Consider the following 27,597-nt stretch of genomic DNA (forward strand, 5'->3'; position numbering starts at 1 on the left):
AAGTTTTTCATTTAGTGCTTAATGATTATTTAATTTGCTCTGAGATTTTTATAAATTATAGGTGTATTTTTATACACTGGCTCCTTTCCATCTGTATTTTTATTTTCCCTATTACTTATTGTAATGTATTACTTTCCCAGCCTCTAATCTACTCTTGGGAAATTTCTTCTGCAAAAAGTAGAAATTAAATAGACTTTTACGTCCAAGAAAAAATTTTATCTATCTAAAAATATGAACACTTAAAAATGGTGTAGTAAATGGGATTATCAATATGTGCAGTACAGTTACAGTATTTTATACAGTTATATCTTACATTACCATCTTACCATGATTTCACTTTTTCCTTGAGTAAATTTATATAAACTATGCACGAAATCTGTTTAATACATATCTGTAATGTACATACAGTGAGTAAGCAAGCAATGTACATTTAAAATCCAAATTAGGAAATTTTTAAATGGGTTTTTAAGTGGTTGAAAGGTTTCTTTAATTGATCAGATTTCTCTTGAAATGTTCCTGTTCTGTTTTTTTGGCTCACTAAAAACAATATTCACATATGGTATATACAATGTGTACAGGAGCTTATAATTTGGGGTATGGAGCGCCTGGGTGGTTCAGTCAGATCAGTGCCTGACTTCGGCTCAGGTCATAATCTCATGGTTCATGAGCTCGAGCCCCGCATCGGGCCCTCTGCCACCAACACAGGGCCTACTTCTGATCCTTTGTCTGCCTCTCTCTCTGCCCCTCCCCCACTCTTTATCTCAAAAATAAATAAACATTAAAACAATAATTTGGAATATGTCTTCTCTTTTCTTCCCTTCATCTTTTGTGACTTAAAATGATAATCATTTTTTCTTGAAATATCTACTTAATTTCCCTTATTTTTTAAGATGGATGAGCTAAAATTCTCCATAACTTATTTTTTATATCTATGTTTCAATACAACTAATGTGCCTACATTCTTTCCTTGCTAATTCTGCTCCTCCCTTATCTCTGTGGCTTCTTCTTAGCACATATTGTTAACTGTGGGTAAAGGGAACAGCATAAACATCGCAAAACTTTTTCTTTACTTTCTCTCCCCATCTCCTTTTGCAACTAGTTAAGGAGAAGAAAGTTTGCTACCTAAACAAGATACCTCCAAGCAAACTCCCTTAACTAGTCCTCAAATCCAATGGGTTTCTGACCCATTCTGAGTCATAACTGTGTCACCCAGGGGATGACTCTTAGCTGGGCTACCTACTCCACTGAAAATTCATACCCCCTTCTGACTGGATAGCATTGTGAGAGGTACATTTCTAAAATCCCAAATCCCAACTTACAGTGGATTTTCCATTAAGACATTATTACTAATCCTATTTCTATTGTACAATAAGAATTTGTGTGTGTGTGTGTGTATGTGTGTGTGTGTGTGCATTAGCAATAGGCTTTTGGGAATTGAGCTGAGAAAATAAACCATATTTTATTAGGATTCCTGTGGGAAGATACAATCAGATTTCCAAATAACCAACTTCCAAAAAAAGAGCTGCCAATGTTTGAGTTGAGAGATTGCACATCCTTTAAAGTTCACCAAAGTATTTGGACAGAATTATAATTGGTAACTTGTTATTCATGTGCAAATGTTTATGTCAGTAGAGTGTTCTGCATAGGTTGAACATTCCCACGTCATCTTATTCACAGTATATTTCACTGCAAATCTCTTCCTTAGAGAGTGAGAGGCTCCATTCTGCTTCTTTGGTATCACTCATTGTTTAGTAAGGACTTCCAGATTAATGAGGTTTTATTTTGTAGACCGGTGGTAAAAAAGGAAAATGTCTATTCTTCAGGGAGTTCTTCTGATCATCTTCCTAAAGCTGAAGATGGCTTACATGGATTTAGCTTATGTTGTCGAAAAATTGCAAACACTAGACAGCTAAACGGCAGTGAACCCTGTCGCAGTGAGAGTATGAAACTGAATATGAAAATAGGCCTTAGGGAGGAGAGGTGAGTCTTTGCACTTACCTAAATGGTAAATGGTGAACAAATGGTTCTTCACATGGAAAATGAGATGGTGAAAGGGTATTAGAAAGAAAAAAAAAAGGCAATTCTATCACCTGTAGTTAAGATGGGAGAAGAGGCAGGGAAACAAATGGCGAGGATGCTGCTGTGAATCCACTGTATCAAAGGAAATCAAACCCTTGGAGAGGAAAAAGAAAGGGATGGAGTAAACAATGGCACAGAGACTGGGAAAAAAATGGCTGGGTAAGAAGAGAAATAATAACAAGTGACAAGAGTTAAGTAAGGGAAGAAAGGAGGAAAGGAAATTCGAAAAAAGACAGATGAGTTTTTGCATTTCAAACTAGAGGTCATGAGAATCGTTTGGGAGGTGGGGAAAAATTAATCTATTGAAATGAAGGTCACCCTACTATTTGTTCATTAATTCATATGAACACAGTGTAAGTCAATACCTCAAGTATTTATTTAGCTCCTATGTACAAGGCACAGCAATAAGGCTGTGAAATTGTGGTGAACAAGACAGAGGCAATCTCTGTTCTTTTGGCAGTTCTTTTAATATTAGTGGTCAAGGGGAATATTGAAATTCTGTCAATTCTCACAGACCCACCCCGCCATTCTGAGGATGAGTTCAATCCCACCTGCAAGTCCTGCCCTGCACCTATACATCTGGTAATCCGCAGATGTAGTGGGGACCTTAAACATGAGGCAGTTAAGAAGACTGTTTTCCAAAATGCAGATGTCCCATTGGTCTGAGTGTAATCCTGATGCCATGCCTTATTTCTAATAATTGAGTTTCTGCCCAGATTCAGGCAGTCCTATTCTGATAACTGAGTCCTTTCCTGGCTCCCCATGTCTATATTCCCTGTCTACATGACTCTTTTCATCCAGGCCCTCCTTGTCCTTCCCTCTCTACTACTTGATATGAAAATCATGGTACTCATGCTCTATGCACTGAGAGCTGACAGAACCTTGGTTCTGTCTGACATTGGTAATGGCTGACAGAACCAACTCTCTAGCTCATTGCCTAGCTGACAGAATTTCACATTTCTATTTCTTTTGGTCCTGACTTCCCCATTGCTGTTCTGCACACTGTGAGGACATGACTGTTGCTTGCCTAGTCAAGCATTGCTACAAGGAAGGCGAGTCAGTAAAGTGAGCATTTAGCTTTTTCCTGTTTCTATAGTAGAGATAGCGAGGGTTGGGATGGAGAATAGATAGCATCAACCAATATTATCCCATATATGTCTGCTGGATAAAGTTTTTCCATCTTGGTTCTGATGATGTCATTCTTCTGACCCCAAAACTTTAAATCTCAACATGATTACCATTTAGAGTTCAACAAAATCTAGTTACTTGCCTGATATTTCAATCCCTTGATCTGGCCTGTTTTTATAACCCAATCTCCCACTAATTTTTCATTCATTCTCTGAACACTATGCTTCATCTAAGCCAAATGAAGCTATTTACTTATTTCTCTTCAAATCTGTTTTTCTTCATTTATCTTTTCTTAGAATAGTCTTTTCTCAAAAGACTATTTTGAGAAAATAGTTACCTCTTAGCCATACTCAGTTTCCATACATTCAGTTACGATCACCTTTCATATTTAAATTTTTTAAATGTTTATTTATTTTTGAGAGAGAGAGAGAGAGTGAGCATGAGCAGGGGAGGGGCAGAGAGAGGGAGGCACAGAACCCTAAATAGGCTCCAGGCTACTGAGCTGTCAGCACAGAGCCCGATGTGGGTCTCGAACTTGTGAACTCCGAGATCATGACCTGAGCCGAAGTCAGGCGCTTACCCGACTGAGCTACCCAGGTGCCCCAGTCATCTTTCATATTTACATGCCACTTCTTCCATCAAGATGTCTACTCTCCCTTTTGTTGAATCCCCACAGTACTTTATGAGTACAGATTTTTTTTTTTTTTTTTTTTGCTTTACACTAGAGAGGGCATAGACAACAAAACCAGATAGATTTCAGGTCAAACCCCAGTTTTTCGCTTGTAAACTATGACCTTGGGCAAGTTACTCAATCACTCTCAGTCTCATTTCACCCATCTGTAAAGCAGAGTTAATAATGTCTTATCTCAACAGATAGTGTGAGGATTAAAATAAGATAATATATGTATAACTCTTAATGGAGTGCTTTGTACATGACAGGCACTTAGTAAATATTAATTTCCTCCTTCTATTGTATTTTTTCCTGTTTCTATTGTCATTTGTAAACATCCCTTCTCTCTTCATTACTAGCTTTTTAGTCTTCAAGGGCAGAGCAATGCTTTATTCTTTTTTTTTTAAGTTTATTTATTTGGGGGGGGGGGTGGAAGGGGCAGAGAGAGAGAATCCCAAGCAGGCTCTGTGCTGTCAGCACATAGCCTGAAGTGGGGCTCCATCTCACAAACTGTGAGATCATGACCTGAGCCAAAATTAACAGTTGGACACTTAACCCACTGAACCACCCAGGCACCCCTATACTTTCTTTCATCTTTAGTATCCTCCCTAACACCTCACTTAGTTCCTGGTACACAGTAGAAGTTCAAGAAATGTTGTTGAGCTATGAATGGTATATGCAAGAGTTTAAGGAAAGAACGCTGAAGAAGAGAGAAAATGATCAGCTTTTCGTGATTCTAAATGCCCCATCAGTAATACCATGTGTCATCAGTAATGCCATTTAAAACAGGCTTCTGAGGTTTCTAAGCTCTGAGATTTTACTGAACATTTGTTAATTTTAATATCTCACTTCTACTTGATTTGGAGAGTTTCTCTCATTATAGTAGTATACTTATATTGATATTTAATATTTGGTGAAAATAAACTGATAGGCCCTAACCCAGGGCCATACATATGATGTACTATTTTAGTTTTTAACCATTTATTTGTAGGGTTCAAGGCTTATCTTTGATTTTTAATAATCAAGACAGTTATGGAAAGTGGTTTATGGTGGTTGTGTTTAATGTCACATTTCTTAAACAATAATATTCTTCCACTAATAAATAATTTAATAGAAATTATAGAAACTCATTTTAAAAAGCCTTCTCAGGCTTCCATCTTATACACATTATAAAGATACAGTGGCCTTTTCTTTGCCCCAAATAACTCCATCAGTATATTCAGTACAGAGTAATGAAATAGTGGAACCATTGTATTAAGTGAAAGGTACCCCTTCTATACTAAGGGCATTTCTTTTGCATAAAATTTTTAGAATTTCAAAGCCTTCCTCATAACTCCCCTTTGGAGTTGCATGTGAACATAAAGGAGATATAATTCCCTTAGGAATTTGGAGGACTAAAGCAGCGTGTATGTTGTAATTCTGTATTACTCAGTGAGAAAAAAATGTAAGAGAAAACCACAAGCAAATACCATCAGACAACTGCACATGAAGGCGTGTGGCTTCCATTTGTATTTTTTCAAATGCACTTGAAAAGAAGTAGATGTCACATAGCCTTTTTTCCCCCAAATCCCTTTTTGCTTTTTTTTTGTTGTTGTTCTGACGTTGTCATTGCAATTTCACAATATTTTACTAAAATTTACAAGAATCAAAATGTGTGTGCCTTGTAAGGAATTATTCCCAAATAAAATACTATATTTGGGGACAATATTTAACTTTCTGTTCATATGTTTTTAATTATATACTAAGCTCTTTCTAACCTAACACTTAAGCAATTCCCATATTTCATGTTTGTGTTTCAGTCCAGCCTTTTTCAGATCCATATAGTCTCACTTGGGGGCAGGGGGAGGACATGTACATTCTCCAAGAAATTTGAAAAGCATGTGTCTGTGTGCGTGCGTGTGCATGTGTGTACAGAAAGTCTTTGTTTTGGTCAATACATAGAACTGTCATGTTAAACTAGTAATGTATCCTATCCAAAATAAATCATGCTAGATCTCAAAAAGTACTATCATTCCCCATTATTTATATTTTATGTGGTGGTTATATGATAAGGAGAATAATTATAAAAATCTTAGCATTTTAGGGGCGCCTGGGTGGCTCAGTCGGTTAAGCGGCGGACTTCGGCTCAGGTCACGATCTTGCGGTCCGTGAGTTCAAGCCCCGTGTCGGGCTCTGTGCTGACAGCTCAGAGCCTGGAGCCTGTTTCAGATTCTGTGTCTCCCTCCCTCTCTGCCCCTCCCCTGTTCATGCTCTGTCTCTCTCTGTCTCAAAAATAAATAAACGTTTAAAAAAAATTAAAAAAAAATCTTAGCATTTTAGATTTTTTGGTATTTAAGTAATTTATTAATGACATGAAAGAGGGGTGCCTGGGTAGCTCAGTCAGTTACACATCCAACTCTTGATTTTAGTTCAGGTCATGATTCATGGGATCCAGCCATCTGTCAGGCTCTGCACTGACAGCCTGGAGCCTGCTTGGGATTCTCTGTCTCTGTCTCTCTCTCTTCCTTCTGCCCCTCCCCTGCTAGTGCACATGCATGCACTCTCTTTCAAAATAAATAGACATTAAAAAAAATTATATGAAAGACTCCATTGTACTCCAAATAGCTTATATCTGTATATACTTATATCCTTAATTGATATAGTTAGGTAAATATCAAGTATCATTTAGTAAGAACAGTTATGACATACTTTCCTTGATATCTCTTACCTGGCAACCTGAACTGAGGAGCTATTTGGAAAAAAATAAACATAGTGGAGTTTTGAGCTTCTGAAAGAAATGTTACTCCTTGCAGTAAACTCAGGGCCACCATTTACATTCATGTAGGTTATGTACAGTGCAAGGCTGGTCAGCAAAGGGACAGGGAAGGTGTGAAATTCAGCACAGGCTTCACTTACCAAGCTATGAGCTTTGGCATGGGGCTGCATCTACCTGGAGGAAAGCTTCCTTATCTAATTAATACAGTCTCAATTTGGGCCATCAAGAACCTGAATGAAATGAATGCAGTTTACTCAAAGAAAACTAACCAGTCTTAGTGGTGGGTGTGACTATCCCAGATGAAAACAGTGTGTCTCCAGAAGAAATGTAGAGTAGGCAGTCGGCATAGTCCTGGGGAGAAGCCACAGCTGGATGTACAGTTGACAAGCAGTAGCTGAAGTTGTGGAAATGAGAGAGATGCCCAGAAAGTGTGTATAGAGGGTAAGAGAAGTCATGGGTGGGGGAAGGGTTAGTTACGAAATATAGAGGCGGGGAGGAAAAGAAAGGTCTCCTACATAGAAACTCCCATCAGCAGTGGAAGACCCAGGAGAAGGTTATGCTAGAAAAGCAAAAAGAGGAGTGGTCAGCTGTGTGAACTCTAGTCACTGGGTTTCCAACCATGAGGTCACTCAGTAATTTTAGTGGCCTGGTGGTTTTCAAAGCAATGTGCCATGGTGTTAGGAATGACTCAGTATTGAAAATGTGGGGAGAATAAAAAATAGAACATTCTTTCTAAAAGTTGGGGGTCACAGGCAGGATCCAAAAACATCTGTCCATGTTTGAGATGTGAGAAAAAAACTTTCATTGAGTAGAGTCTCATCAAGAGACTGCAAAGTTGTTTTATTCCTCTTGCTATTAGTATTTACTCTGTGAACTAGAGTCATGGTCAACAGATAAGAAATTATAGTGAGTTCCCAAAACACAATTTCTAGCTGTAATCAAATATATCCTCATAAACATTAATTGGTAGCATGTTAGCCATACAGATATCTGTGACTTTTTGATTATTCATAGGCTAGTCAGGAAATACTAATTTTGGCCCTGATATCTTTTTAGAGACCTCTGTTGCAGGAAATATGATAATGTATTTATTGATACTTACCATGTGTAAGGTACAAGACTACCTTTGAATTAGGAAGAGAAGAGGAGAAGGAAATAATATTTACAGAGCACATGTTCTTTTAATTACTTCCTGCAGCTCCCATATGAGGTAATTATTGTTTGTCCCATCCTGCAGATGTAGAAGCTGAGGGTCAGACAGGGTAAGCGACCGGCCAAAGGTCATGTGTTAGTACATATTAAAGCCTCCAAAGGCATTATTTGTTATATCTCCCCATACACCACTCTTCTTGCCCTTAGGGGCCCTGATAACTTAGTATGAAGCACAAATCTTATATCTAGCATGGCGAGCTAAGTTTTTAAGAGAGTCACTGTGCTTTAGGAGTTCAAAACAGAAAACATCTCCAGAAGAGGGTCAAGCAAAGCTTAGGGAAGAGAAGTCACTAAGAGAAGCCATCAATGACTGGTTGTGATGATAGTGAGATTGTAGATAGGTGGAGACAGGATGCTTTCTGGACTAACATTTGTATTGGGAATAACATTTCTTTCAGAAACTCAAATTTCTACTAGGTTGTTTTGGATTTTTTTCCCAAATAACTCCATACCTCAAGTTGCCAGGTAAGAGGTTTCAAAGAGGGGTGCTATAATTATTTCAAGTCAAGTGATAATTAATGGTGTTTGTTCAGTAGAAAGAATGGCAGAAGCAGAGATACAGAAGTGACAGCAGTGAAGGGCCCTCTGAGAACAGCTGGTGTTCAAGGCTGACTGGAGGTCCGGGAATCAGGCAGGGGCAGGAAGGGGAGAAAACAGAAAAGGAAAGTTAAAAGCAGATCATAGAAGACTTTGGACACAGTCAGAAGTTAACACTTTATTTGGTAGGGATCTGAAGGGTCGCTTACAAAGTTTTTAAAAATTATATAACTACTTCTTTGGGGAATTTTCAAACATACTCAAAAAGAAAAAGGAAAAAAAAAAACGAAGAAAAGAAAATGGTACCATAAACTGCCCTAGAACCATCATCCACCTTCAAGAATTATCAATTGCTAATCTTGTTTCATGAACCCTTTCCCTCATGTTTTTGTTTTGTTTTGTTGCTGATGTACTTAAAAGGAAAACCTAGATATGAGGCGCCTGGGTGGCTCAGTTGGTTAAGCTTCCGACTTTGGCTCAGGTCATGATCTCATGGTTCGTGGACTGGAGCCCCGCGTCTGGGTCTGTACTGACAGCTCAGAACCTGGAGCCTGCTTCAGATTCTGTCTCTCTCTCTCTCTCTGCCCCTCCCTGGCTCACAGTCTGTCACTGTCTCTCAAAAATAAATAAAAATTAAAAACAATGTTTTTAAAGCAAAACTTAGATACCATGTTATTGCATCCACAAATACTAAAATATGAATGAATGTCTGATAGGGTCTTTCTGAAATATAACCATCACTTTTTTTTTTTAATTTTTTTTTTCAACGTTTATTTATTTTTGGGACAGAGAGAGAGCATGAATGGGCGAGGGGCAGAGAGAGAGGGAGACACAGAATCGGAAACAGGCTCCAGGCTCTGAGCCATCAGCCCAGAGCCCGACGCGGGGCTCGAACTCACCGCGAGATCGTGAACTGGCTGAAGTCAGACACCTAACCGACTGCGCCACCCAGGCGCCCCATATAACCATCACTTTATTATCAACCCTAATAAAATTAGCAATAATTTCTTATTATCATACCCATTCAATATTCAAATTTCTCTACCAGTTTCAAATATCTCTTTAATAGGTGTTTTGTTTGGATCAAGACCCAAAACCCAATTGGCATTTAATTGCTGTAACTCTTCAGTCTTTTACTCTCCAGTCATCTTCCTTTTTTTAAAAAAAATTGTTTTTGTGTCATCAATTTTCCCACAGTTGACCTGTATATAGAATGCCCAACGTTTTGGATTGATCTAATGACTTCGAGGTACTGTCTGACTTGTTCCCCTGTCTTCTGTGTTTCTTGTAAACTGCAAGTCCCATTTAGCAGTTGATTAGGTTCTGGTTCAATTTTTAGAAATAATCTCTTATGAAGGTGTAGTATACTCCTTTCTTCATTATATCAAGAGGCAGGTAATGTTCCATTAATCAGCAGGTTAAGTAATATTGGCCTGATCCCCTGAAACCTCTAACAGCTTTTGTATCATGGAGGATTGTTAACCTATAATGACTTTTTCATTGACCCCTTGATGGGTTTTGGGCTGAGGAAGGAATATGTTCAGAAATGTGCTTTAGGACACATAATCTGACAAAAGTATGCAGGATGAAATACAGTGAGGGAAGACCAGAGGCTTGTAGACTATTCTTGTTTTCCAGGAATAAGGGTGCTAGAAACAAACATGGAAAGATAGATTCAAAGGATTTTGTGGAGAATGAAATCTCTGGGACTTGGCAATAGATTTCACTTGCCAAATTAAACATAACACTGAACTTTTAGAGATGCAGGAATAGTGGTGTGTTTAACAAAAATAGGGAGGTCAGGGGGCGCCTCGGTGGCTCAGTCGGTTAGAGTGTCCGACTTCGGCTCAGGTCGTGATCTCGCAGTCCTTGAGTTCGAGCCCCGCGTCGGGCTCTGTGCTGACAGCTCAGAACCTGGAGCCTGCTTCTGATTCTGTGTCTCCCTCTCTCTCTGACCCTCCCCCCATTCATGATCTGTCCCTCTCTGTCTCAAAAATAAACGTTAAAAAAAATAGGGAGGTCAGGAGTCCTGAGTGGCTTGCAGTAGAAACTGAGAAGTTTGGTTTGAGAAAGAGGAGTTTGAGCTGATGATAGCATATCTTGGCTTAGACATCTGGTGAGCAGTTGGGAATGCAGCACTGAATCCTGGAAAAGAATTGAGGACATAAGTCAGGTAAAAATTATAGCCTTGAGGGTACATGTGATAGCTGATGAAGGGAGTAAAGTGAAAAGACAAAAGGGTTAGACACAAATTTGGGCAATTGTGACATGTTTGGGCTTTGTCAACTCTTCCTCCCCAAAGCTCTGGTTTATTTAGTTTTAGTTTAGCCCAGGGTGACTCCTTTCCAGGGCCCCAAAGACTGGCTCAGCAGTTTCTCTTCTCATAGCTTCACTTTGCTTTCTTCTTCCTAGTGGAAAGAAATGCCCCCAAGACCAATATGTATTTCAACTCATGTTACTTTAGTTTTCCTAAAACCAGACTGTAAAAATATGACTTCTACTCTACCTCCTTTCTCTTTCCTCAAATCCAGGTTTTCTTTATTTCTGTGACCAATCTATTATTAAAGAAGTTTGATGGAGATGGTTAGAAGAAGATAGGACCTTCAGATGAGGGAATAGAGGGCAAGTGCAACGTTTCTTCCCTTTGATTTGGGGGGAGGGTAAATGAATGTGTTTGGAGAGGAAGAGAAGGAACCCAAGGGAACTGAATTGGTTGCAAAGACAAGTGAGAGCGGTGATAAATAGCATGCAAGGCTGGGGAGGAGTACGGGTGCATGGGTACAATATTACCTTCACTCCACAGAGAGAGGAGATGAGGTTACAGAAGAATCCGGAGATGAAGATCATGGTAGTTGTAGGAGCTTCTTTTTAAAGGCTTTTGATCTTTTTAGTCACCAGCTGAGAATGAGAGAGACTAGGCTTATCATTTATACTGGAAGCTTGAGAATCATAGGCAAGCCCTGAGTTTCAGTCTCTCCTAGCCTCATTTGACAGTTGATTGTTTTTTTTTTTTTTATCCCTTCTCCATATCTCTGTAGACTCCAAGAGATATCTACTCTTATCCCTGTGGTGTGCTGAGTTGCCCTACACAAAACTGCATGGCTTTATAAAATGCTACAAATGAAGCAAAGAATCAAACTGACCTGCAAACCAGGCTTTCTTAAGTATCCTGGGCCAAATTATGTTGGGCCAGTATATTAGGAAACATGCTGAAATAAACTATTGTATGTTAAACCTAAGGTTTAAAGATGGATGTGCCTCTAAACACATTTGAATTGTGTTAAGGACAGTAAGAGTATTGTAGGATAGCTTACACCATTAGCTGTAAAATCGCAGGGGCTACTGTGGGCATTTAGAGAGCAAGTTGATACTTTCTTTCGACAAAAGGAATGTTTAGGATTCCAAGTCTTTCACCACCGAGTTCATTTTATTTGACCTCTTAAAAATATGTAAAAAAAAATTCAAAGTTAAACAAAAAAGTTTTAGCAGTCTCTTAAAACATTTGGATATAAGGGATGAGGCTACAGAGAAGGGAGCCCTTGGTTTTGACTGGCAGGAGAAGTAATTTGGCTGTATTTAATTTGTATTGTGTTAGAAAAGAAAGCCAGAGTGAGCTTCCCTGTTTCCTGCTGTTTTATAAGCCCTTAACTCCATTGAGCTACATCAGTCTTACTTTTGAGATTCCGTTTTTAATGTTTGGTTTTTCTAAATTTTCTTTTAGTGCTAGCCCCCAATAATTGTTTCCTTATGGCAGCTGCTTATGATTTAACACTGATCATGGGCACATATAGTCCCTTGTTCAGGGCTTGAACTGACATCACAAAAGAACTTAAAGTTACGATCGCACCACAGAAAATGCCCGGAAAATAATAGCTGTAAAAATTAGTTTTGCAATCAATGGGGCTGGTTTTGATATTTTAAATTTCTGTTTATACCTACCCCCTTTTCTGCTGGGTCTCTTTTAATCTTCAATGCAAAATGAAAGGTGTAAAGTCTGAAGCTATAAATCTGTTTATAGCTATAATTCCGTTCCCTGGCTTAGCAGAGTTTGACACTATAATAAACACGGTTCTTCTGCAGCAACGTTGAATCTGGTTCTTGTATAATTCTTTATATGTTGCTGCTTTGAACAGGGAGAGTTTTATTGCACTCTTTTCTTTTTGGGTGTTTCAATTTGGCAAGAATTGATTGAGCACCTACTATACACTAGGGGTGACCAGGTAGTTCTAGGTCCTAAAGTTTAGTCTTGGTTAGTCATTAAAGTACCGTGGTTAAAACTATAACGAACTGTTTTCGTTTTCGTTTTGTGTAGCTGTAGTTGTTGTTGTTTCGTAATAGTTCCTAAATATCAAGGCAACCTATATTAAACCTTTGTGTTCTCCAAACATTTTCAACCATTCACCTAACACATTTCTTACCACATGGCCTTTTGATTTTAGGAAATCAATATGTTTACCTTCTTTATCTGAGGTAAATCTGAGAAAAATTTTTATTTTTTGTTTACAATAATTAAAATATTAAAAACATTGACCTAATGATTACTACCATTGGTCAGTCAGGCATTCTACAAATTGCTTCATGGACAATATTTCATTTCAGCAAAACAATAAGCATTGTTTTCCTCATTTTACAGATGAAGAAACTGGGGCTTAAAGAGTTTAATTAACTGGCCAAAGTTCACATAAGTGATCACAACCAGGGTTTCAGTCTGTATCTGTTTGACTCCAAAGCTTGAGCTCTTAACCACTAAGACACTTAATGTACTTTATTTTGAAATAATTTCTCCAAATTATACTTTTAGTTTTTATTTTTTACTTTTTTCCAAAACATTTAAAAAGAAATTGCATACAAGCAAATACACACACACACACACACACACACACACACACGCACACACACACACACACAGATCTATACTCATATATAGGACCTCCTACTTTTTCACATCAGGTTTTCCATAATAAGTTTAAAATGTACACATTACCTGTTGAGGTTATTTGCAAAGTTGAAGGTCTATGAAACACTAAAAAGAGGTGATTTTTAGGAAGAAATGTCCCTAAAAGTATATATTATGCTAGTAAAGCAAAAAGCTATATATTAGAGTTCAAGGTTTTAGGTATATACTTGGAGGAACACTTGTTCACATTTTAGTTAGAAGTGAACCTAAGCTAACTGCCTAAAGCACTTTACCCAGAAGTATGCTAGATTTATCATATGTAAATAGGTAGGGTCCTTATTTTTCAAGTAAGGCCTGGATTTTTCCATTGTTAAAACTATTTGCCCTGTGATTTTGGTCAGTTTCAGACACCTGCTAAAAACTGTGGTACCAAATTCAATTTATTCATGAACATATGGCTTAAGAGCATTTATCTCATTGGCACAATGGGCCAATTTTATGATGCAGTCAGAGAGTAGGCAGAAATCTTACCATCTGTAGAATTGAGGCTTTTATCCTATTTGAACAAGTGGAAATGGGATATTCCCTGTTTCCTTCCTCCCTAGGGGACTGTGAACATTGATAATGTAATGTTTGCAAAAGTGCCTGAGCACACAGGCATCAAACATACACTGATCACTGAGGTTGTGCTGTCCTCCTAGAGAAAGCCCAATGCTGTAGACCTTGCCTTCCTTATCCTTAAAAAACTAGGGAAATTACAGTTTTTAAAATATAGTAAGCCCATGTTCAGCTTGCAGTCTAAAAAGCAGAGGAAGAAATGTAATAAAGGTGTACTTTATTAATAATTTAACGCAGAGGAAGGATGGCTACACAGTATGGCCACCATATGTCATCTGTGCTCCTTTTACCCAACAGTGATGATAAAGAATTTTCTCTCTCTCAACTATTTCTGATTGGGCCAGCCAAGGCTGCCAACAATTAGTTTGGATTTGAATACCCTTAAAACCAGATTTAAAATTCTATATGGTTCAGTTTGCTCTGGAGCTGCTGTGTTCATCGGAGTTGAACCAGTGTAGGTCACCCATTTTCTGCAAGTGCACTAAATTGTGAACTTTCAAATGAATAGAACTTCTTTTTTTAATTTTTAAAAATGTTTATTTTTGAGAGAGAGAGAGAGAGAGAGAGAGAGAGAGAATCCCAAGCAGGCTCCATGATGACAGTGCAGAGCCCTATGTGGGGCTTGACCTCACAAACCATGAGATTGTGACCTGATCCAAAATCAAGAGTAGGACACTTAACCGACTGAGCCATTCAGGCACCCCGATGAATAGAACTTCTTAAACCCTGTTGGTGATATGTAAACACCTCTCATGTCCAGTCAACTGGTCTTATCGGTTCTATCTCAGAAGTGTCTTCTGAATCTAGAACTTTCCCTGTGCTCCCACTATCATCTATCTCCTGGACCAGGGCAACAGCTTCCTAAGAAGGATGGCATTCCATGTTCGCAGAGTTCCAAAGAGCATGGGATTGATCTTACTACTCTCTTGTTATATTGATGACAGATTTGGCCCAGGGACTCAGATATCATTAGCCACCTTTCCAAATCTTACTATCTCCCATCTGTACTCCCCACACCACATATGTTCTTACTGCCGTGAACTCCTTCTCTGTCTCCAATAGCATGATGTTCTTTTACACTTATGCATGTTCTCTTCTTCTGCCTGAACTGCTTCACCCCTTCCCCGTCCCCCTTATCTCAGGTCAATTTTCAAGAGCCATTTCCGATATCATCTTTTGAACTCTAGTTATCCCACTTTCTTTTCTCTCTGTATGGCCACAGCACAGCCTCATTCCACTGATTACAATTACATTTACATGTCCCTTCTCCAGACTCAGAGCACATTGGCTGGTAATTGGCCATAAATGCTTAGAATATGAAGCTTGCTGGACTTCATGATTCTATGGTAATGAAAAGATTAATCAGAAAAATGTTTGTTATATTTCAAAGATGAAAATGATGTACACTTTTCTGGGATAAAAATCATAACTCCATTCTATTCCAGCAGCTCTGGCTGCCAAGAATTTCCAGAGTTTGCTTTTTTCCTTCTTTTTTTCTTTTTTTTTACTTGTAGCAGAATTTAATTTTGTTTCCATGATTGCCGTCTTTTAGAAATCATTCCCTCTTTAGCTTTTGCCAGCTCAAAGTAGGCAAAAATTATAGTTCTAGTGAATGAAAGGTCTTAGTTGGGATATCCAACCTCTATGAATATATCTGTCTTTTCCAGCTATATTTCAATTACTTTTATGCAGATTGAAATCCAACCTTTTACTGAATCTCATTTATTGTACCTCTCATTCATAATGGTTTTAGTTTGGTTTTGTAATTCAATCAAAATAAGTAATAGAGCATGGAAAAGGATCTAAAATCTTAGTTGTTTGGATAGAAATAGATTTGGGGAGACTGAAATAGGTATAGGCCAAGACCCACGTTAAAGACTTGGTACAAACAAAATTGTTGCCTTACATCCTGAATTTGAAGTCATTTGAATTGGAGCTAATTTGAAGTTTGCCACTGATATTTATAAATACCTTGGTAGTAAATTCGGAACATTCTAAAAGAAATGTTCCAACTGCTGAGAACACTAATAATACAAATTTTGTTAACACTTTTAAAACTTATGTAATTAGGGCTCATAAAATAAAACTAATTAGAAATAATTATTTCAGATATTCTTATTTATTTAGTGGACAGTGTAAAAGATAGGACTCCCAACATTCCAGACCAGACCAGAAAGACAATTCCAAAAGAAGGCTTACATAGCCATATATAATGACTCACTATTCCCTTATTTATCACCACTAATTTTACCATATTTACTTACCATTGACCTCAACCTTATTTTAGCAACAAAGTTTTACTTTCTTCTTTTTTTTAATTAAAAATTTTTTTAAATGTTTATTTATTTTTGAGAGATAGAGAGAGACAGAGCTCGAGTTGGGGAGGGACAGAGCAAGAGGAAGACACAGAATCTGAAGCAGACTTTAGGCTCTGAGCTGTCAGCACAGAGCCTAATGCGGGGCTCTAACTCACGAACCACGAGATCATGACCTGAGTTGAAGTTGGGTGCTCAACCAACTGAGCCACGCAGGCGTCCCATGCTTTCAAATAGTTACCATTCAGACCCTGATACTGATACCTGAACAACAAATATGTCCATTAGCTATTAAATTGTTAGCTTGGTGCAGCTGGAAGGAACAAAATGCCATTGTAAAATACACTGTAATTCAAATAATTCATTAATTTTTATTGCTGTCTATCTTTTTTGTTAATACCAGTGAAGCTTTTTTTTTAAGTCTAAAAGCAAAATAACTTAAATATTGACCCAGCTTTGATTTTGAAAGTTAGCAATCAAAGAAACTTTTTCTTAATTTGTAATGTTTTGACCTAGAAAAGAACCATGGCTCCCAAATCTTGAAATACTATCTGGGTTTACTATGGTTGCCCACGTTTTTCTTCATATGCAATCCATATTTGCAGTGAAGAGGATCCAATTCAGAAAAGAAGAGTGGGATTTCAGTCAGAGCAGAAGAAAACACCTGCCATTAATCCCAAGAGCACAAGTGGGGTCTGGAGCGTCCGAAGCAGCCGCCACAGCTGTGAATGGAGGTTGACCTCTGCTTCAGTTCTGTCTTGAGCTGGCAGGTGCCAGGACGCCATTCTGTCTGCTCAGAAACATCCCCTTTTGAAGCAGCAGTATTTATTGCTCAATTGTGAATGCAAATTTTTATGTGTTCGTGAATTAAGGATCCTTATATATGGCAAGCTGTCTAAAAAGCTCTAGTTGACACACGTGGCTTTGGCATTAATAATTGGACTTTGGGGGAAAAAGTCATCTCTGTTCCCCACTGTAAAATTGTTTTAGAAAAGCTTTGACCTCAAACATGTCATAGAACCTAATAAAGTGCCTTTAGAGGACTGGTACAATGAGAGGCTTGGCCCCTGAAATCTCACCAGCAAAAGCAAACTGAACTGTAAAGAGAAGCTTTTGGGGGAGGAAGGGGTGGGAGTCGGGGAAGGGTTCCACAGTAACTGTAAGTAATCTTACAATAGCTTGATTTTCAAGGGAATGTTTCTTAATGCTAGTATTGGGAAGTATTTAACTGTGGCACTGGGCCATTAAGCTTTTACAAGACAGACCATTCAGGTTTTTTAAATCAGCCTCTCCCACCATATCCTCCACCAGTGTCTAGAACATTGCCAAACTCTCTGTAGACATTTGACAAATGTATATAAAAATCAAAATAGAATTAAATAACATACAATTTAAATCAAGACTAGAACCTCCACTGTACTCCTTAAACTTGATGGTAGGTATCCTCTCATTCTTGTTTTGGGTTTCCTTTGCCCCACCAAAAATAAAACTCTGCTTGCAGGAGCACTAGAGAACATTATATGTGTGTTGAAAATGACCAAATAAATTCTTTAAACTTAATTTTGCAGAGGTAGACACACAATCTATACCAATTACTCATTACTTAACTCACTGAAAACATTAATAAAGTATTGAAATTTTACTGAAAACATAAAGAAAAATAATTTTCTTGGTTTCCCTTTGTTTTTAATGGCAAAATTATTGGGGGGGGGGCGGAGACAAGAGTTTGTTTCGTTGATTCCATTACCTTAGCTCCCTCTGTCCCTCCCTGACCCTCCACAATTCCTCTTTTTCTCATTCAAACTTGAGATCTTGGGGCCAACTGCCCAGGACACTGTGGGAAATGCAACTGGGAGGCATTTCAGAAGCATCTGTCGAAGGCAGTCACATGGTCATCATTCTTTCTGAGAATCTAGTTCTAGAGCTATGTCTTATCATCCTAACCTAGTCACACAGACTAGGTTAAAGTCCTGGCTAACTCACTTGCAAGAGACCTAACCTTGATAATCTTTGGGTTTTATTTTTGGCATCTATATCATAGCACTTCACTGGATAGGGAGAAGATTAAATACAGTAACAGGTGAAAGTTCTTTGTTGATGGTAAAATATATAAATCATAAGACATTATATTACTGTTATTATTAATTTCATGATAACCTCACAGCTGTTTCCAGAAGTGTCACAACTGAGAGTAGGAATTTGGTACCGTGTCTCTGTAGCTGATACTTAACAGGAGATATTTTAGCAACAGAATATTCCTACATTTTCACCTGAAGGGACATAGGAGTCTCTACTAAGACTTAGGATGGTACTTTGCCAGCACCTTGGCTGTGCTTCCAGTCTGGACTTGATCCTTGTCTCCCAGCCCTGCTAAAGGTGAAGGTGAGAGATTGAAGGTAACTCTGAAATGCACCAATTCCTCAAGTAGGCTGAGCCCTGAAACATGACTTCATCTTTAAGAGCTAGGGGGAAAAAAAAGTATTGATGCCTCTAGAATTAGCATTTCCTGCTGGTGTATTTGCTCAAAGGTAAAGAAGATCTCCGTGTGGCTTAGGAATAGAAAATCCTACAAAAACCACATCTATATGACTATCTGGTTTATGACAAAGGTGACACTATACAATGGGGAAAAGATGCATTTTCAATAAATGGTATTGGGTTAATTTGATATTCACATAAAAGAAAAAAAGCATCTTGACTTTGACCTCACATCATGCTCAAAGTCAGTTCCCCACGAATTCAGATCTGAGTGTGAAAAATATTCTATTTTTTATTTTTTTAGTTGTTTCTTTTTCTTCAGTTTGGGCACAGTGCCATCCCAAACAATATAAGTTTAACATACAGTGTTCTATTAGTTTCAGGTGTACAATATAGGGATTCAACAACTCTGTACATTACTCACTGCTTATCATGATAAGTGTACTCTTAATCCCCTTCACCTATTTCACCCATTTCCCCCCCTCCCCACACATACACACTCACCTGTCTGGCAACCACCAGTTTGATTTCTATAGTTAATCCCAAGCAGGCTCCGCACTGTCAGCACAGAGCCTGATGTGGGGCTCAATCTCATGAATTGTGAGATCACGACCTGAGCTGAAACCAAGAGTCAGATGTTTAACCAACTGAACCACCCAGGTGCCTCTGTTAATTTTGTTTCTTAAATGCCACATATGAGTATTTGTCTTTCTCTATCTGACTTATTTCACTTAGACTCATACCATCTAGATCCATCCATGTTTTTACAAATGGCAAGATTTCATTATTTTTATGGCTGAGGAATATTCCATCTCTTTGTTGTTTATCTTAATTAAAAAAAATTTAATTCTAGTATACAGTGTTATATTAGTTTCAATGAGGCTTTGGCTTTTAGAATAAACGTAGAAAAACGTCTTTATGACCTTGGAGTAAGCAAAGATTAAGAAATCTTTGGAACACAAAAAGAGATAACTATAAAGAGGAAAATAATGTTAAATTGAGTTTGTTAAAATTAAGAACTGCTGTTCGTCAAAGCTATTGTTTAAGATAACATAATCACAACACACAGAGTGGGAGAATATATTTGCAATAAAAAACTGAAAGAAGAGTCATTTTCAGAATGATGTAAAGAACTCCCACATCTGTCTCCATATATCTATATCTATCTGTATCTATCTATCTATCTATCTATCTATCTATATAGAGAGTGTATATATATATATATATATATATATATATATATATATATTTGTGTCTGTTTTTTTGTCTGTCTTTTTTCTTGTTAGTTTTATTTCTTTTTTTTTTTTAAGTTTATTTATTTATTTTGAGAGAGACAGAAAGAGAGAACCAGCAGGCAGGGCAATAAAGAGAGGGATAGAGAGAGGAACACTCTAGCAAATCTAAGAGACAACTCAACAGAAAAAGGGCAAAAGATGTGAATAGATACATTATGGGTAAGGATGCAAAAATGGACAATACATGCATTAAAATGAGTTCAACTTATTAGTCACTGGAGAAGTACAAATGAAAACACTGTGTGAAACTACTGTGCCTCCCACCAGAATGTCTAAAACAAACAAACAAAAAAAGATGGAAAATACCAAGTATTGGCTATGATACAGGGAACTGAAATTCTTGTACATTGCCGATGGGAGTGTAAATTGTTAGAACCACACTGGAAAACTATTGTCAGTATCTACTAAAACTGAACATATTGGGTATTTTCTACAACCTAACAATTCCACTTCTAAATTTACACCCAACAGAAACGCATACAGTTTTTAATCAAAAGACTTAAAATAGGATGTTTATAGCAGCACTGTTTTCAGTAGTCAAGACCCAGAAAACAAATGTCCACCAAGCAATAGGATGAAGAAAAAAATTATGGTTTATTCAACACAATGGAATATCATAAAGCAGTAAGAGCAAGTGATCCACGGCTAAACACATAATTACGCATAAATTTTACACATACTAAGCAAAGAGGTCAGACACATACTGGTATGATTCCATTTACATAAAGTACAAAAACAATTTTGTCAGAGGTCAGAAACAGTGGTTACTGGTGGTTGGGGTAGTGACAAGAAAATGTCACCACAGACCCTTTTGGGTTTCCTTACCTGGGCTCTACTTGCATAAGTATGTTTAGCTTGTGAAGATTTATTCAGCATATTACATACTTATGACACATGTACTTTGTGTACTTTTCTCTGTGTGTGTGTGTATGTGTGTGTGTGTGTATACAATGGTATAGTATATGTACTATCCTGTATAATATACTGTATATATAATAACATAGGTATTATACAATTTTCACATTGCAACCTTCTTCCAATTATAGTTTAGAACTCAAAATTCCCTGAGAAACCTCATTGTCAAGTATAGTTATGTGCCCTTTGCATGAGTCTTGCAACTAACCAGCCGATCTGTTCAAGCTACAGTTTTTTTTTAATTTATTTAAAATTGTTTTTTCTTCTTTTTTAGGGCCCTCCTGGTCCAAAAGGTGATAAGGTAAGAAATTGTATAGCAGAAACAAATTAAGTTAGTGGAAATCCACTGGTATGATCTATGCTATGTTATATTTTGGTCTTTTTGATGAGCGTCCCATACAGACTTTATGCTAAAACTATCTATCATCTCATCTTCCTACTCTACAGGGAGAACAAGGTGACCAAGGACCTCGGGTAAGTTGTATTCTTCCAATCTTGGGCAGAGAATTGGTTTTCAGCTTCAAACTTATTGAATTAAAGTAACCCTGGCTTTATAACAACCTTTGTATCATGGTTTAGTAATAGCTGGCAAAAATATCATACCACTTGTAACTGAAATAGCCTTAATAATAACTAATGGGTATATCCTATAGCATTACATTAATTTGATACTGTAAACAGGTGACTGTACGGTAATTAGCCCTGCTTATGAAAGGCCAGAATCACTACTTAAAAGTCAACAGCAACCACCCATTCAATGGCTATTGGGTCCTTCAGATTTGCATGCATTGTTTTGCAATATAGAGGCCATTTGGATTCCTGTTGAATTTGGCCCTTCTTCTGCAGTTAAACTTTGTGTGCTATTGCATAAATATGTTATATTACAGATGAAAATATTAATTCATTTTATATTTTTATTCTTCATCACAAATTTGAATAATATTTGAGTTCCTTATTTTTATGGATTTTTAAGCAGATAAAAGGTGAAATATGATTTAACATTCCGGGGAGGAGGGGCATTCTTTTATTCTTCTCAAACGTGGCTTTTTTAACCATTATAACACAATGGTGAATGCTTTGTTGTTACCTTGGTAGTGCCAAGTACTCTGCTTCACATCTGTGCCTTATTACCCAAATGTTCAGACATACTGTTCCAATGATGTAGTGGCTCCGTTCAGACATACCTCTCAATTTTCTCATGTCACTATGCACAAAAGCGAGCATTTGGTTGAAGAGTCATTTTTTACAGTGGAAAAGCACATTTAAAACTTTCAGGTTGAAAACAGAAACTGTGTAGATTTTTGTGTAAAGTTCACTGTGTGTAGACAATTATTGAATTCATTTATACTGCAGTAGGGGTTTTATTGCCAAAGAGGTAGTTGATGCAAACTTGAAAAGTTTGTAGCCTTATCTTCTCATGTTTACTAAATTAGATAAAAGCTATGCTATGACTTACTTTCCTTTCCATTTTTCAGCTGTTTCTTTACAGAATAATAATGATTGTGCCACAGAGCATTTTGTTTCTCATGGCAATTATTCTAGCTGATGACTAGATTCAAGCTAAAAGCTCATGTTATTGGTCAAGAAGATTAAACATCATGATATCTGTCATGGATATGAATGGAATAAAATTCTCATAACCTTAAGTGATTAACATACAGCCACTTGTTCTGTATGTGGTGATTATTTCTCATGGCATGTCTCCATGTATTGAGTATCATTTCTTTCTACACGCAATATCAAAATCACTCAACTTGCCCTTTCCAGGTAAGGGGGAAACTGTTTCCATTCTGAGAAATCTTCTTTTGGCAAAGGAAGTGAAGGGGTGGTTCACAGCTTAGCTGTCATCAGTATGCACGCAGTCCTCATTTTCAAAAAGGTGTGTTGGCTTTCATCGTTCCAAAAAGTGATGATTGATTATAAAGCTAGGCCAAATTTTCAGGGTGAAACCTGAAACCATGTGAAATTCACCTGGTTTCATGTTGCATTACAAACTGAGACTTGGACCACGTTCCTTGCAAGTTTGGCCAAAGTTCATGAACTACTTTGACGAACCCAGACTGCCTTTCATAGCGATTTCAGCCAGTTTTCACACTGACTGAGGCCAAGTTTCACACGATTCAGGGACCATTTAGCATTTCAGGTGGAAAGCGGCAAAAATTGATCCCATTTTCTCCAGGATTTTGCTTTTTATCAAAGGAATTTGGATTGAACTTATCATGCAGGGTGAATCTTCATGGGTAAAAATCTAAATGCCCTAGAAAGTATATATGAAAGAGAATGAGAACCTACCAAATTGCCTGTCTTTTCTCAGATTCCTAACTTAGAAACAAGACAGGTCACATTCAATGCTCTCTGAAAAATAGATATACTTTCTAGTAAAAAAGTATTAGCTACTTATCAGGAAATTTATCACACAAAATAGTCAAATGAAGGCTTTATACTTCCAGAAAATTTGAAAGTAAGTTAGAACTGGAAAAGTCTTCAATAGTAATGAAAATTAACTTTGGCCATATCCTCTATAGGCACACTATTCCAGCTGATGCCCATGGAGGCTCTCTTTTCTAAAATGTAAATCTTTGTATTTCAATACCCTGTCCATTTTTATCCTATCAAAGCTTTTGAATTCAACTTTTAACGATTTGTTGCAAGTAATTTATTTATTTCCATAATTAACTTAATGATATGACCCTCTATCATTTCAGTTCTTTGTTAGCTCACCTATTGTTAAGGAATTTCTACTGTTTCCTTGAATGTGGGCTTTTTTTTTTGTCTTTTTGGTTCCCCAAGTGTCCAACAGGAATATATTAGGCCACAGCAGGAAAAAGTTAAAGACAATATAGAAATTAAGAAGGCAAAACTATTTTGAAACACTTGTACATATATTTAGCAATATACATTGAACATCTGTTATCTTCAAGATACCATGCTTAATACTATAGAAACTATAAATGGGTCTACTTTCTCTCTCTTCTACCACCACCGAATTCAACCTGCTATTATCTCATGTTCTTGACTACCGTCGCAGCTTTCCAAGTAATCTTGCTTCTTCTTTTGACCCTGTATAATCCCTTTTCTACACAGCAGCCAGAGAAATCATTTTATATTGTAAATTAGATCATGTTACTCCCTGTTTTAATCCTTAGAGTGAAATCCAAACCACTTTTCTTGGACTGCATGGACTGTCAAGATTTGGCCCTTGCCCACCTCTATAACCTCATTTCACACCATTTCCCTTCCCCACACTGTGGTCCAGCCACATACTCCTCTATGTGTTCTTCAAACACATCACACTCACCCCTAACTTGATGACTTTCTCTTTGCTGTAACTTCTGGTCTTCTGGTGATTGGGTTCTTTTTATCACTGAGATTTCATCTCAAATACCTTTTTGGGGAGAACTTCTTTCCCCAAGTATCCAATCTAAATCTGAGATTGTCCTATTTTGTGTATTTATTCACTTGCTTGTTATCTGCAAAACATGCCCCTCCATTTACATAAATTCCACGAGAGCAAGGGCTTGGTCTATCTTGTTCATACCACCATCACCTAGAACAGTAAGGACTCAATAAATATTTGTTGCATGTTAGAATAAAATATTATTACATCATTAATGCCCTCAAGGAGCCTATAATCTCATGGGTGCCTGAATAAGAAAACTCTGTGGTTGTATAAGTCTTAAATAACTATATCAAGAGATGCTAGGTAAGTGAACATTCTTCCATTTTAAATAATCATTGGATCCTGGAAGTGGTGACACTTCAGCTGGGACTTGATAAATGGATAATCTCTAGAAGAGAAAGGGAAGAGGAAGACTTTACACCTTCCAGATAGAAGCAATAGGACAAACAGTATTACACAAGTGGGAAATGACAGGATTTATTTAAGGACAATAGTATTTTATTTGCCAAGAGTATAAGTTAAATATAGAAAAATTACGTCATGTAAGGCTGGATTTTTTAAATTAAAGTTATACTATGGAGTATTTTGAATGTGTAAGTGTGATGGGCAAAAGGAGACATTGAAGATTTTTTAGCACATCATTTGATTATAGTACCACCAGACTCTACGGTGTTACTACCAGATGTTCTTTATGAAAATTTACTTGATGATGGTATCTTGTATAAAGTAGAATTGGAAGAGACTTAAAGGACCAGGAAACAGTTGGTCATCCAGGAAAAGGTCATAAGAGCCCAGGTTATCAGCATAATGTCCAGTCCTCAGAGGGGATGGGCTGGCTCAGTCTGCAACATTGAGTATTATTGGTGGGAAGGGGCCACACTAAGCAGAAAGCTCAGTGTCAGAATGAGAAACTCAGCAGCAGGGAGGAGCTATGTTGGTGAGCCAAAGAAGAAATTCCAAAGGAGTCACCAAAATATGGGAGAGAGCTCCATGTTTTTTATGGGGCCTACCTATAAGTTTATTTTTCTCATATAATGAGTTCAGAGAAGGCAATTGATGGTATTATTTATATAATTCAATGATATAACTATGGAAGTCTCTGTGAATCTCTTGACTTTTCCTTCATGATTGTAAGAAGGCTCCTTCAAGTCCAGCCATCACATCAGTATCAGCAAGGAAAATATAGGAAGAGGAGTCTGTATAAGAAAACAGAAATTTTCCCATGAATTTCATAGCAGACTTCAACTCGTGTCTTATTAGCCAGACTGTGTCAGATAGTTACCTCACAGCTGGAAGTGAACCAAAGAGAATGGGCTTGAAAAGGAAAGTTGGGTCATCTTGTAACCAAACCAATGTGAGTTTTCTCCTTAGTGAGTTACAGATAGAGACTATACCAGGTGGAATTGTTATACAAAGGAAACTTTTTTTGGAGCAAATAAGGAGATCATAAGGAATAACTTCCAAAGCGTGACTTCCTGAGCAGGGATGAGTGGGTTCCTTTTATTTAGGGTTAGGATGAATATTCAAAAGGAGAGATTTGTCATCACATGTAAAGGTGGGCATAAGCTTGAGCAGGCATACTTAGAAACCATGTCTATACATGCATCATACAGTATGTTAATGAAACTTGTACTCCTCCTTGGGCAGAGATTTTTAATATTATAATGAGGTGGTGGTAACTATTGGGGAAGAGGGAGGGGCTATGGGCATGCTCTAAGAGCAAGTATAAATTGGATGAGGTCTTGGGCTCATTATTTCTGCAGGGCCTTGCTTGTTCATAGACTGGAACCATACGAGTTGATGTTGAGTCCAGGCATCTGTGGAGACTGCTAGTGGATTTGTTAGCGGAGTCTGATAAGACATAGTAGCTGATTAGGGAGAAACAGTTCTCTGAACAACAAGCTTTAGCCTTTCTGCTAGTTCCAACTTCATTAACCCTATGTGGCACAGCTTCAATCTCACCAATAAGGTTTGCCACAAGTGCCAAGCAAAAACTCAAAGAGTGAAAACCAGGGATGACATTAATAGAGGAGAAATTAAGAAGAGAGAAATCTTTAAGCAGAAGGTGAGAGATGAATTCAATCTATATTGGATTTACATCCAAGGTCGGTGATCATTGGTGACTTGTGGCAAGATCAAGTTAAAAAAAAAAAGCAGTCAGGGAATAAAACAGGAAGATACTGAAGTGAAAATTCAGCACAAATCTTTTATTTAGATGTAGGGTCTGATGTTGAAAAAAGATACAAAGATAGGGCTGAAGTTTCTGGCTTGATAAAATTGGTGAGAAGACAATCAGAAGTATAAATAAGTTGAATTTTAGTTATGTTGAGTTTGTGATCTTGATACATTATTTTGCTGGGATAATGTAGCAAACAGTTGGAAGCATGAGACTGGAAATATGAGGTGGTGCCCTAACTGTTACGTAGCTGAACTGTCGCAGAGTGAGAACTGAAACTGTGGAAGTGGAAAAATAGTGAGTGAGGGAGTGAAGTGAGTGAAGGGTGCTTGGGTGGCTGAGTTGGTTAAGTGTCTGACTCTTGATATTGGCTCAGGTCATGATCTCCGTGGTCGTGAGATGGAGCTCTACATTGGGCTCTGCGCTGACAGCCTGGAGCCTGCTTGTGATTCTCTTTCTCTCTCTCTCTCTCTCTCTCTCTCTCTCTCTCTCCTTCCCCTACTTGCTGTGTCCCTCGCTCTGTCTCTCAAAAATAAATTAAAAAAAAAAAGAAAAACCACATTTAGGGGTGGCTTAGTTAAGGTCTTAATCTTGGAGTCGTGGGTTTGAGCCTTGTGTTGGGCTCTGCACTGGGCGTGAAGCCTACTTGAAAGAAAGAAAGAAAGAAAGAAAGAAAGAAAGAAAGAAAGAAAGAAAGAAAGAGGAAAGGAAAGGAAAAGAAGAGAAGAGAAGAGAAGAGAAAGGAGAGAAAGGGAGAGAGAGAGGGAGGAGAGTGGGAAGGAAGGAGGAAGGAAGAAATATCCACATTTAACAAGTGGGACAAAGAAGGAGAATCAGAAAAGAGAGTGAGAATTCAAAAGCAAAACCAGGACACTACAATGTTTTAACACTAGAGGAGGAACTACTTAAAAAAAAAAGTGGCTAATGAAATGCTCTTAATGAAAAGAAAGTCACAGGGTTGAGGTCTATGAAAAGCTTTTGATCTTGGTGTTCTGGAGTCCACACATATTAAGGGAGTACATTTTGTTAAGCAGTGAAAGTCAGATTGCAAGACGTTAAAAGGTAAATGGTAGGAAAGTTGACTATCTTTGAATACTGTTGATGGCGTATGATTTAATGCAG

General features: G+C 37.6%; 1 protein-coding gene across 1 annotated transcript in view; it reads left to right on the forward strand.

Annotated features, from left to right (window-relative positions):
• COL25A1 (collagen type XXV alpha 1 chain) overlaps nucleotides 1-27,597 on the forward strand; it is a 460,013-nt gene that overhangs the window by 283,900 nt on the left and 148,516 nt on the right. The window contains exons 6-7 of the mRNA XM_053217073.1: nucleotides 21,174-21,200; nucleotides 21,347-21,373. Of these exons, the coding sequence (XP_053073048.1) occupies nucleotides 21,174-21,200; nucleotides 21,347-21,373 (54 nt within the window). The remainder of the gene's footprint in view (nucleotides 1-21,173; nucleotides 21,201-21,346; nucleotides 21,374-27,597) is intronic.

Source organism: Acinonyx jubatus, chromosome B1, assembly GCF_027475565.1.
Source record: "Acinonyx jubatus isolate Ajub_Pintada_27869175 chromosome B1, VMU_Ajub_asm_v1.0, whole genome shotgun sequence".
Lineage (NCBI taxonomy): Eukaryota > Metazoa > Chordata > Mammalia > Carnivora > Felidae > Acinonyx > Acinonyx jubatus.